We start from the raw sequence: 13,506 nt of genomic DNA, 5'->3' as shown, positions 1-13,506 counted from the left end.
GTTAAGCAACATGTTCTTTTCTTTTTTGTTTTTTGTTTTTTTAACAATAACTTTATTTATTTATTTACTTTATTTATACTACTTCCAATGTTAAACATGGTGGCTCTATAATAAACCGCCTTTGTACAGTGAGCATCCAGTCACGTCACGTTCAACATGAGGCCTCTAGATGGTGAACTTATGGCTCGATTGACTATTTCAGCTGTCTATTAAGCATTAGGCCCACTGACATATCTATCTGAGCTTGCGCAGAAGCCCGCGCCATGTTGATACGAATGCCCTGGCTTCTGGCAAAGGCAGATTTCACACTGCATAGCGACACAAGTTAGCTGAATTCTAATTGGCTAAAAACGCTCACATAAAACTACAGCACTGCAAGGAACGTAACCAAATGGATATGAAATGACACGAAAAGAACTGAATTTGTTGAATAATTTTATGTATAAAATATATATATTGTAAAAATAAATGTAAAATAAAATTGACTTTTATTATAGTTATTATAATTATTATAGTTTGTTATCCCATTGGGGTTAGGGCAGTAGGCGGGGGACACCCGGAACTGGTTGCACACAGAGCCAAACAACCATTCACGCACCTAATCACACCAGCAATTTAGTATGTCCAATTCGCCTGCCATGCATGTTTTTGGAATGCGGGAGAAAGCCTGGTTGACCGGACCTCACTGACAAGAATGGTTTTAACACAAATAATAAGAGGTTGACTATTCTATATTAAAATACACCTCATAAGGCAATACATGGTTTGTCTCAGCCAGGAAATGAACAAACAGAACTCACATGTCAAGTCAAGTCAAGTTTATTTTTATGGCCCTGAATCACCACTGTCTCAAAGGGTTCCACATGTGAAACAAAAAGTCATACAGAACATCATAAAGAAACAACAGCATCCCCTGAACAAACCTCACAAGAGGGGGAAGGAAAAACTCAAAAACCCCATCTGGGGAAAATAAGAAACCTTCAGAAGGGATTGCACGTGGGCGGAGGCCCCTTCCAGGCTCAACAGGCTGTACTAGATGCCAACTGGAAAAAATAACACTTTGTGCCATATTAGGCAGGAAGTGTCCAGTGCAAAGAACTTCCAAAAGTGGGACATTCTAGAGTTTTCTAGTCGGTCACCTGCTGATTCCGCTACCTCGTTGCCTTGCATTTACCAGACTGAAGACTCTAGACACTTTTTGCCTCACTTTGATTTGCACTTTGTGATTTAGGCTGCATTTTGGGGTTTTTGTTCCACTTTAGTTGTGTCACTTTTGTTTGACAAACTTTTTGTCAAGTGTCCAGTTGGGGACCTTATTCCTTTCATGTCCCATGGTTATTTGTGACAGGAGGGTGTGATTCAGCCACACAGTTTCTTCAAACAAGACATTTTACTTCCTGGTTAGAATGATCAGCACCATAAAACTCATTTAAAAAAAAAAAAAATGTAATTGCCCATGTGCCAAATCTAACAATGCATATACAGTACAGGAGGTCCGTAAAGTCTCTTTACCATTTCAAAGATGTATTAAAAACTCAATTGATTAGATATTTTATTTAGATATTTTCTGTTGTATTCAGCATTTATTAAAGATTTTTTTTAACCTCTTTTAATACACTTCTACATGGGCACCATTAGTTCCACAAAGCACATCAAGACGGTACTCAATTTCTTGCCATGTTCGCTGGAGCATAGCCTCAACTATTGTGGCAATGGCATCAGTAATCCTGTGCTTAAGGTCAGTCATGTCCCTTATCTTTGTTCGATACACGAACAAAGATACACACAAATGCAGTGTGATAAAAAAAAAAAAAAAACACTGAATACGATACAACAAATCTGAATAAAATATCTAATCAATTGCATTTTTAATATATTTTTTAAATGGTAAAGAGACTTTATGGACACCCTGTATTTAACTTTGGAAAGTGGAAAAATATCATGATCTGGAAGGCCCTTTACACAAGCAACCCATCAGCAAGTCCTTTTCTATGAACATATAGGCTAATGCTGAAAGGCATGTCAAGATTCTTTTTCTTATGTGTTTTTTTTCTTTCATGCTTCTTTTTCTTGTATGCTCTATTTTTCATGCATGCTCTTTGTTATTACATGCTTCTTTTCTTTCATTCTTTTTTCTTCTGTGCTGTGTTTTTCCTTGCATGCCCCTTTTTATTTGCATGCTTTTTTTACTTGAGCGTTCTGTTTGCTTGCCTTTTGAGTATTTTTCTTGCGTGCTCTTTTTTCTACTGTGCTACTCTTTTGTAACATGTTTTACTTTTTTGTTTTCATTACCTTTTGTCGTTTACTTCGGTTTTTGTGAGTGTTGTTTGCACTTCAGTGTCATTGTAGGCTGTAGGTAAAAAAAAAAAAAGAAAAAAAAAAAAGCTCAACAATACAATAAAATACATACAGATGATTAAAAGAGAATTTAGCCGCATTGGTAATTGTAGGTAACCAAAAGAGAAAGTCCATTGCGGAACAAAAAAACAACACTGCAGCCCAGGGTGACTACATCCGGCTTGTCACAGGCTGCGGACCAAACAAGTGTTTTTATTTTACTTCGTGACTTAATTTGTGCTAACAAATGCATTGGCCGTACACTCGTACAGTGAAATACGATTTTTGTAAAACGTCCAAATTAATTCATAGTGATCGATGTAAGTCGTTATCTTGAAATTGGTTTATTCGTTGTATTTGTAGCTAACATTAGAAGATAAGAAGCTAGTCACGTAACATCAACAATTCAATTGACCTCCTTGAGCCACCATAATGACATTATTTAATATCAGCTTAGCACACAGTTAGTAGTGTTTGACCTGCATCGAAACGATTAGCGGGATGGTACAGTTGTAAACACTAAAGACTGTTATTTGTTAATATATAAAATGGCGTGTCGAAACAGGACTCTGGAGCTAGTGTTGCAACGTAGGAAAGGTACAATGTAGCAACACTGATTTGCTTTCGGGAAGTGGAGTCATGAATGGCCCGAAGTGCCCGTTAATTTTGTAGTTCTCTTAACATTTTCCGTCAACATATTTTCGTTTTGATCCCAACAATGCCTGGAATGGTGGTTTTTGGTCGTCGGTGGGGAATCGCCAGTGATGATCTTGTTTTCCCTGGAGCGTTCGAATTATTCATCCGAATGCTTTGGTATGTATAAGATGAATTGCAAGTTAAATAAACAATTATGTTGTGTTGCCGTCACTTGTAATTTTATTGTAATTGCGAAGTTTCTTCATGTTTCTCTTCCTTTGTTTACCCCCAAACCCTTACCCTACTGTGGTGTGTTTTCACTTAGGTGGATTGGCACCATCATCCTGTACTCTTATCACAAGGGTCATTTTGATTGTAACGGGAAAGGAGTTCTTCACATTTACCTGATTGGACTATTAGTGGTGCTGGCACTCATCATTCTGTCTCTATGTGCCATTGTATATGTCAGTGCTCAAGGTAACCCTTATAACATAGGAAAACTAACATCTACTGTTAACCTGAACATTTTTAGTTTAGTGCACTTCAATGACTGCATTACTCAAAAGGCATGTATGTTATGTTACAGTGTTCTTGGGCGTGACTGGGGGTGTTAAATATGTGTCAATTCAGTTGTATAGGACTTACGATTGAATAGCGACTAGTCCATGTTTTACCCCACCTCTCAAGTCAACTAGTATCGCCTCCAGCCCGTTTGCTACCCTAACGAGCAAAAGCATTGCAGAATACAAGTACAAATGAATAGCATCAATTATAGAAAGTATGTTAGCCTTAAGACAGTTTTAAATGAATAACTTTTTAAGTATTTTTTTAATTAACCCCTCATGTGTGTTGTTGATAGCTCTTCAAAATACTACCCCATGATATACATTCAAAGAGTAGAGAAAACGACTGTTCAGAGGATTTCAACTGACTAAATCATGTAATAAGTCACCATGGTTACATTTAAATTCTTTCTTCATAGTAGTCTTGGGACACACATATCCAGTTGTTAGTTTCCTAATGTTTGATGCTGTTAAGTTAATTCATGAATGCCAATGTTTTTTTGCTTTCAGGTACCATAACAAACCCTGGGTCACGACGCTCAATGCCTAAACTGGTGTACCTGCGAGCTCTTCTTTACCTCCCTGAGCTGGTGTGGGCCTGTCTAGGTGCTGTTTGGGTGTCTGATGATGGCAAAGGTTGTGATCCAGCAACCGTCGGGGCTGTCATTGCAGCAGTGGTTGCCAGGTGGGTTATTAATCCTTCCACGTTTGTATGCTTTATCCAATGATGTTTTTAAGAGTGGTTTTGATATAACATTTCTGCCTTTATAGTTGGATCATCTTGCTTTTCACTGCTCTGGGCGTGATATTTGTCTTTGATCCACTGGGCAACCCTCAGCCTTCGGCTGCTGTCATGGAGCCCCTGGGAGTGCGACACTTAGAGGGAGGCGGGGGAACTCAATTCCTTTCCACGGCACGCTCGCTTGCTGTCAAGGTGTGGGAGAGCAGGCTACGACTTTTGTGCTGTTGCCTACCGCAGAACGAAAGCAACAGAGCAGCATTCTCCAGCATCTCGCAGCTCGTCAGTGGCTTCTTCTCTGTAAGGCTGTTTTTCTAATATCTACTTGTAACACCACCTCAAAAAAATCAAGTTTTAGGGATGTGAAATGAAATTAGAGGACTCGATTTTAGAGGCATAAGCAGCGTATATTTAATGTTGCTACTAATTGTTTACATATGTAATGGGCATATTATATTGAGGAAAATCTGATTTAAAGGCAAAGTGAGTGAATGAGTCAGTGAGTGAGAGCGACAGAGCGAGAATATGAATCCAATTTAAACAAATATTTCCATCTCTTCATTTAAAAACAGAATATTATTTTAATTTGACAGTAAATTAACACAAATGAACCAAGGCTTGGTGCCATAACATGTCAGCAAGAAAAAACACACAAAAAACCCCTCTCAAAATCAAGTGTTTACATACGTTTTACATTGGTTCAACACAAAGATAAGTCTACCTACATGAAAGACAACATAATTTGGAAAATATTTTGTGGTGAGAGATTATAATTCTGAGGATTTGAACACTTACAAGTTAAACTAGATTTCAAAACATAAATGGTTTAATAAAAATCATCAATCAATAATCATTTAATTGATTATTATTTGTTGCAGCTCTATTTTTTTTTAATTATAACTGGCCAAGATTCCGTATAGCTTAGTGATGGACTACGTTTGTTTTGCTAGATTTCATCATTTGACTGTCCTTTAATAATTTGAATTTGTAATCATGACTTCACAAACATTAACATGGCTTAATGATTGGCAATGTTTGGTCTGCCAGAATTGCCCTCTTTTTTTTGATGGATCATGGTTTTCTTTTCATGATAGGCTTATTTTTAAGAATTGGGATTTATTTAGTTGGTTATTTGTCAAAATGTAAGCACATAATCAATTAAATAAATCCTGATTCTTAAAAATAAGACTGTCGTGATCAGATGCATTAATCTAAGCAAAGCAAGGCACAGGATTTATAAATTGCAAAAAATACATTTTATAGTATAGTATAGTATAGTATAGTATAGTATAGTATAGTATAGTATAGTATAGTATAGTATAGTATAGTATAGACTTGTACCACCTTATAAAGTCATCATTTCCTGATCACATGAAGTTGTAATATAATATAATCAAAAATGTAAAAAAATACAAAAAACAACAATAATGTAGTCATTTTACCAATAACGTAATTAAAAAAAATGATAATGTAATACCTTGTACACACTTGTACATCGATTGTCAGCAACCCACAGTTGTAATGAAAGGAGGTATGTGTGTGTGTTGCAGGATACAGACTTGGTTCCCAGTGACATTGCTGCTGGTTTAGCTTTGCTGCATCAGGAACAGGACAAGGTGGAGAGAAGCAGAGATCCAGATATGACTATTGATCACAGTCCATCCTCTCCGATTGTAAGTTACTTTTTTCTTTTCGCCGCAACAGTTTGCATCTAGGTCATAGGTCCACAACTGCTGATGAGCGTCCTAGTATTAGTCCGTGGATCAACTGGTACATGGCCTGCACCCGAAATAATCGACTATTTCTGTTTTATATGCGCGACTGAAAGATATTTTATTTTGAAAACACCTATATTTTGAAAATTGTCCGGATTCTCTCTCTCTTCGACCACTTTACTACCAAAATTTCACTCACAAAGAAGTAAAATGAGTAAGATGTCTTTAGGAAAGGGAAAAGGCCCAGTCAAGAGATGGGTGACGAGCCAACAACCTTGAAGAAAAAGAAAGCTTTTAAAAGGCGATACCAGAGTCTTACTTGAAATAGTGATTTCTCACAGTGAGGACTTCGAGCACTACTTTCCAGCCAAAAAGGACACATAAATTGACAAGGAATGGATTCTCGACCTATTTGTTACCAAACCAATGAGTTTGCAAAAGGTGGCAGCCTTAAAAGTTTGTTTGAGACTCCTGACATCTGTGTGAAGAGAGAAACTGTATCTCTCACCGTGCAACTGCCTTGCCCCTCTTCATGATGACATACAATACCAGCCGGCCACAAAACGGCCATTCATCCATCCGTTTAACTTTGCTGACTCGGTGCAAAATCTCTCCTCCTCAACTCATGAACCAAAGCATAACTAAAAGATGTAGATAAGGTCAGCATGTATTTACTATAGCATGGGTGGTACGAGAACTTACTATCGTCATCATCTGCTGGGTGGGGACGGGTTCTGAGGATGCAGAATAAGCAAGGAATGTTTAGAAATGCATCAATGAAGCGAAATAACTCGGAAAATAAGGGTTAAATTGTCCAAAAAGATGAACTCCCATGTTGTGGGCCCTTTAAATGGCACTGTTACAGTTACATTCATGTCATGCATCTATATGTTTGTAACATTAATTAAAATTTCAAGGAAGAAGATCTGGAGTCAGAGTTGGAAAAAGCTGTCCACTGGATGCACTTTGCTGCTGCAGCCTATGGGTGGCCTTTGTACATTTACTCCAATCTTTTCACTGGACCATGCAAACTTTGTGGAGACTGGTATGATAGTTTTTTTTTTTGTAGTTCAATCAATTTTACTTTAAGCGTTTCATTATGATATGTATTTATATATACATATTTATATGTGTGCTAGCTGTAATAGTCGTGCTGCAGAATATGACATTGTTGGTGGAGACCACCTCGGTTGTCATTTTTCTTCCATCCTGCAAAGCACTGGACTGCATTACAGAGACTTCATTCATGTCAGCTTCCACAATCAGGTAGTTTCCTTTCATAATTTTAAAGACTATGTAAAAAAATTTCAATGCACTTCTGTCATCGAAATTCTTCTGTTCATTATATGTCATTGAAATAAACCTTGTGCTTTAGATATATGAGATCCCCTTCTTTGTGGCTCTGGATCACAAGCACGAGTCTATTCTTGTGGCTGTCAGAGGAACACTGTCATTAAAGGTGAGTCGCGCCACGTGACTGCAGTTGGCTATCTTTGGTGGATGATATAAACCAGGGAGTTCCAATCCACGGCCAGTGTCCTGGATGTTTCGTATGTCTCCCCTACTGCAAAACACCTGATTGAAACGATCAGACAACCAGCAATACCTGCTGACGCTGGATAACGATTCTGATCATTTGAGTAATGTGTCTTGTAGAAGGGAGGATACGTAAACCCTAAAAAGACATCTGATATAACAATCGTGGCTTACTTTTTTTCTGAGATATAGAAGTACATATTTTTAAATAGACTAGTGCCATTACTACATATCAAAGCTGTGTTTGTAAAAGCATAAAATGTACTGTCAGAGTTATCAATAATAAGAGACTGGAGGAAGACAAGATTGAGTCAAAAACGATCTTTTGTAAAAGAGGGAGAGCACTAAGGTCTTCTGGTGTTCCCGGGGTCTCCTTCAATTTATTACAAAGATTACAAAGAAGGCAGATACACGTTTCACAGTAATAGTATGTAAGGAATTGTTTATATTTGTGGGTGCGTGCACATGCCAATAGGGGTCCAAGAAATGTGTTTTTATGTATATGATAACATATTTACTAGGGGTGTGCCAAAATGATTTTAATCAGAATTGCAATTCTCATTTACTGCGATTTAAATCGATATTAAAGGTCATTAATTTCATATTAAGATCAAACGGAACTTGATATGCTTCCTGTAGGCTTCACTAATCACTAAACTTCAACATGTCCACAAACAAAAGAAAATTACACTAAAGAAGATAAAATACAAAACAATGTTTGCAAACTCCAAATTAATTCACAAACACATACAGCTGTGTTCAAAATAATAGCAGTCTGTTTAAAAATTTGAGTAAAATCTTATAATCGTTTTTATTTCCATGCATTGGGAACACTGCACATTATATTCTAAATCAAAACGTGAAGAAAAAAGCAGAAATTCTTGAATTACTTTACAGAAAGAGAAGAAAAATGAACATTGGGCTGTTCAAAAAAACATTGTACATTGTACTGTACAAACTCAAATATTTACCGTATAAACTGAAAAATATCCAGGATTCAGTATTCCTACGAATCACTAAACTAATATTTAGTTGTATGGCCACTGTTTCTAAGAACCGCTTCACATCTGTGTTGCATGGAGTCGACCAACTTCTCACATCTGTGAACAGGTATTCCAACCCAGGATATTTTGACCACGTTCCATAATTCTTCTGCGTTTCTTGGTTTTGCCTCAGAAACAGCATTTCTAATGTCACCCCACAAGTTTTCTATCGGATTAAGGACCGAGGATTGGGCTGGCTACTCCATAACTTTAATTTTGTAGGTCTGGAACCAAGAAGCTGCTTGCTTGTGTTTGGGGTCGTAGTCTTGTTGGCATAAGGAAACATGACGTCTTCAAGTATTTCGATGTACCCAAACTGATTGATGATCCCTGGTATGCGATAAATAGGCCTGAAACCATAGTAAGAGAAACATCCCCATATCATGATGCTTGCACTGCCATGCTTCACAGTCTTCAGGGTTTACTTTGGCTTAAATTCAGTGTTTGGGGGTTGTCTGACAAATTGTCTGCGGCCCTTAGACCCAAAGAGAACAAGCTTACTCTCATCCTTCCACAAAATATTTCTCCATTTCTCTTTTGGTCAGCCAATGTGTTCTTTGCAAATTGTATCCTCTTCGGCACATGTCTTTTTTTAACAGTGGGACTTTGCGGGGGCTTCTTGCCAATAGATTAGCTTCACACAAGTGTCTTCTAAAAGTCAAAGTACTCACAGGTAACTTTAGACTGTCTTATGCTTCGATCCATTCGAATGGTAGTCTTCCGTTTTCTTCCATGTCTCTCTGGTTTTGCTTTCCATTTTAAAGCACCGGGGATCTTTTTAGCCGAGCCGCCCATCATTTTCTGCACTTCTTTATATGTTTTCCCTTCATTAATCAACATTTTAATCAAAGTACGTTTTTCTTCTGAGCAATGTCTGGAACGACCCATTTTTCTCTGGTTTTCAGAGAGAAATGCATGAGCAACATGTGCTGGCTTCATTCTTAAATAAAGGCCACCTGATTCACACCTGTTTTTTCACAGAACTCAACACTGCTATTTTTTTGAACGCTCCTTCAATTCATTATCAATTACACAGACTCAGTAGCATGCATATCATGAATGTTGTCTCTGTTGGTTTTCTATGACCCTACTACAGCAACTGCTAATTTTTTTCGCCACGCAATAATATGAATTCTACCAAAAACAGGTTATTCGTGTTGGACTGCTATTATTTTGAACACAACTGTATTACTCACGTACATGTAAAAGAATGAAAATACTGTCTCTACTGCACTAAATAATATTTTATCAACAATTGTGATTGATAATGCTCCCGATATGCTCAGAGATGAACTGACTGGCACACATTTTCCCCATACCTTTCCCTATCAATTTAATGGCTCACTTGAAAAAGTGCATTTTCATGTCATTTTTGTCACAAATGTACTGAGAAATATCAATATTTTTCATTTGAGCAACAGTTTGTCACAATTTGGTCCTATGAAATGATAATGTATGTTCTATCTTTTTTTTTTTTCATTTTGGTTCATTTGATTTAAACTATAAAAGCTATGCAGTTTATAGTTTTCTTAAAAAAAACGCAGGTGTCCACATGCCAATTTTTGTGGAAAAAGCCATGCTCCTTACAAATCAAAACTAATACATGTAAAAAAAAAATATATATATATATACTTTTTCTTCTTTTGTTGTTATTCGGTCTTTCAAAGATAACCCACATAGTAGGACGATTGTTAGCACTTCTATAGATTGAAGCAGAAATAATTTTTAATAAATCGAATCGAATCGTTTTGAATCGAAAATCGCTGATATTGAAAATCGATTTTGAATCTAATCGGAGACCCCAAAATCAGAATCGAATCAAATCGAATCGTAAGACAGCTAAAGATTCCCACCCCTAACATTTACATATAGAATGGACCCTCTGGTTACGGCGTCCCTGGTTTACGTTTTTCCATGTTATGAAGTGAAAATACAGTGGACCCTCATCTTACAGTGTCCCCAGCTTACGTTTTTTTCATGTTGCGATGTGGATTAGAGTTTTTTCATCCCCTCTTTATGGTATTTTCAGCATTCCACCTTTGCGACACAAACAGCTGTCATGACCCTAGGGGGTTGGCTGTATTTGTGCTGTTTTGTCTCTATCTGCAGGCGTTTTTAGGTAATTGCACTTATTTTCAGTTGCCATCACACTTGCCCCCCTGCAACGCGTCACGCCAATGCTGGTCTGCTATTGGTTGGCTTTTCTTGTTTCACAATGGCCGAATGGTAAAGCTTTGTTCGATTCGAAGTGGTTACAAAACCCTATTTAGAGTGCATTTTACTGCTTAATTAAAAGTTGAAAGGGTTAGCCATGGGTCCCAAGATTGCTAGTGAAGTTAAAGAGAGAAGTAAGAAGATGATTAATATGGAAATGAAGTTGGAGATAATCAAGAAATATGAAGCTAGCCTAGTCTAGGCTACCCTTACCAGGCAATATGGGCATATTAAGTGCCACTCAAAGGTAAACAAATCCTATCTAAATTTTATATTTATGATGTTTTCTGATTGTATACATGTACTATATTATATATACGTAGCACTTACTATACTATTTTGGTACCAATTTTTAATAGATATGTACAATTTTGATGTTTTTACTTGGGGTTCTAAATGCATTAGCTATTTAACATAGGTTTGGATTGCCCGCCACACGGTGAATTTGCCTTACAAGCACAACCGCGGAACAAATTAATCTCTACTAAGTTTTTTCATCCCCGCTTTACGACATCAACAACACTCACAAAATTCAAACTTGGCGGTCAGTATGCCATGTGTGTGTCACCACATGTGCCACTGCGTATGTCACTAAAATGCTGTTCTGCTATTGGTCGCCGTCACTGCATCAAGAAGATGCAGGTCTATTATTGGTCAGCGTCACAGTGTCACTAAATTCCCTATATGCTAAAGACTTGATCTTGTGTGAGTGCTTACAATATCGTATTTATTGTGCATTTTAGTGCTTAATTCAAACTTTAGTTGGTCAGCCATGGGTCCCAAGATTGCTGGTGATGTTAAAGGGAGAAGTAAGAAGATGAATAGTATGGAAACAAAGCTAGCGATAATCAAAAAATACGAAGGCTAGGCTCCCCTCGCTAGGATTTATGACTGTAAGTTGGTCAGGTCAGTGTCACTCAAAGGTAAATAACATTTCATTTTTCCTTTATATATATTTTTTTATTCATGATTTTATTTAATCATGTACTTATATATAAGTAGCACTTATTACAGTATTTTGTTACTATGTTTGTTACTAATATGTGATATTTCTTGCTTGGGTTTTACACGCATTAGCTAATTACTATTGGTTTCCATTGCCCGTCATACGACAATTTTGCCTTACGATCCCAACTGCGGAACGGATTAATTTTGTATAGCGGGGGCCCACTGTACTTAATACTATATACATAATTTCCCTGTTAATCAAATAAAAAACATCCCTCAACATGATGTCACATTTCATCATAATCTATCGCGGCGATAATCTTACAATTTATTAATATAATATAATATAATATAATATAATATAATATACATTTCATCAATAGTTTTCACCATTTTGTCAATTTTTTTTATAAGGTCATGTATTTATAATTTTTCTCTCTCATCAGCGTCATGTATTCTGCACCCAACATATATGTTGCATATTAATTTTGTCATAAAACAATTAAACGAAAATACACATAGCATCAGATAATGCCACCATACTGCTCGGTGAGCGCGGGCATCTTCTTCCGCAAACGCGACCAAAATCTGGAAATGAAAAAACTTCATTGGAAAAAAACGGAAGTAAGGTAAAACGTTTCTTTTAAACTCAAATAAAACATTAAAAATAGTTTTTTTTTAAATGTATAAAACATTTTTCTTCATATTTTTCTCTATTTTTACTTTACTTTTATCCCTTAAAGGTAACACACACCCTTTCTGTCATTAAAATCAGTCCTCCTCAGTATCCTTGTCTGGGTCGCTCCCACATTAGCAGCACACCATCTGTGTGCACACAGGCAGCCTGTGTCCTCGAAAAGTTTTAAAATGCTTAACATATATTATTTAGTATGTACCATGTTTTAATTTATTTGCATTTGTTTTCTGTTCTAAATGGATGTGTTACTAGTTGGCATATTTGATTGATGTCCTTGCAAGAGAGAGTGGTGTGGGGAGCGAGAGTTGGTGCTGTGTGAAGGAGAATAAATAAAGAGGACTTGACTACACACTGTACCTGTCACATTTGTTCTGTTTAGCAGAAAGACCGCAGAATTGTATCTCAGACCTGGTCACAACTCCATCAGATATGGTTTAATTAGTCCAAGGAAGTAAAAGGTAAATTCTCTGCCACTGTAGTGACAACTTAAGCAATCTCCTTCACACCTTCTTGAGAATGGTACGGAGTTCCGACAGCCACTGCATGCTACTTCAAGTAAACGAACAAGTCTCCTCAGAATAGGAAGACATGGAATGCGCTTGTTTAGCTTTAAAACAGGCAAGGAGAAAATTAGTACGTTAGAGCTTTTGCGTTGTTCCTGCAGTTTGTCACTCCATTGAGCAAGAGGTCAATTAGCTACTGCTTCTTGATTAGACTGTTTGTTTGCCCTAAGTTGCACTACATTCACATGCTCTTTTCATTCTTGTCAAAAAAGGATGACTGAAATTTTTTGCCATGTATCAAAACGCACAGGTTTTGCTGAGCACATGAGCGGTAAGTCTTACACCACATTTTGATGTGCTTCAAGCCACGGCACGTTAGAGCCAATATTCGGGAAAAATGTTCAGCTCAGGCTGGGTTGTTGTCATTACTGAAAGTTAGGTAGGGTATGCAAATGCGCAAAGTGAAGCATGCAACCACATCAGTGGTTTCTGTCTCGCATGTGTAATTGTGCATCCCTGTTATCCAATATACATTTATTTTTCTGTCTGCCCTGAAGGATGTCCTGACAGACCTT

At 37.1% G+C, this 13,506-nt stretch overlaps 1 protein-coding gene across 2 annotated transcripts in view; it reads left to right on the top strand.

Annotated features, from left to right (window-relative positions):
• Positions 1-2,513: 2,513 nt before the first annotated feature.
• Positions 2,514-13,506, top strand: part of daglb (diacylglycerol lipase, beta) — a 17,008-nt gene continuing 6,015 nt past the window's right edge. For both annotated transcript variants that reach the window (XM_088439679.1, XM_088439678.1), the window contains exons 1-9: positions 2,514-3,150; positions 3,299-3,450; positions 4,047-4,221; positions 4,308-4,575; positions 5,826-5,948; positions 6,908-7,035; positions 7,130-7,256; positions 7,366-7,449; positions 13,489-13,506. The exon at positions 13,489-13,506 is cut by the window's right edge and continues 60 nt beyond it. In XM_088439679.1, the coding sequence (XP_088295805.1) occupies positions 3,056-3,150; positions 3,299-3,450; positions 4,047-4,221; positions 4,308-4,575; positions 5,826-5,948; positions 6,908-7,035; positions 7,130-7,256; positions 7,366-7,449; positions 13,489-13,506 (1,170 nt within the window). In that variant the 5' untranslated portion in view covers positions 2,514-3,055. The remainder of the gene's footprint in view (positions 3,151-3,298; positions 3,451-4,046; positions 4,222-4,307; positions 4,576-5,825; positions 5,949-6,907; positions 7,036-7,129; positions 7,257-7,365; positions 7,450-13,488) is intronic.

Source organism: Hippichthys cyanospilos, chromosome 17 (genome assembly GCF_059441005.1).
Source record: "Hippichthys cyanospilos isolate Australia breed blue-spotted pipefish chromosome 17, RoL_Hcya_1.0, whole genome shotgun sequence".
NCBI lineage: Eukaryota > Metazoa > Chordata > Actinopteri > Syngnathiformes > Syngnathidae > Hippichthys > Hippichthys cyanospilos.
Note: the sequence above shows the minus strand (reverse complement) of the source record. Positions and strands in the feature narration are given on the sequence as shown.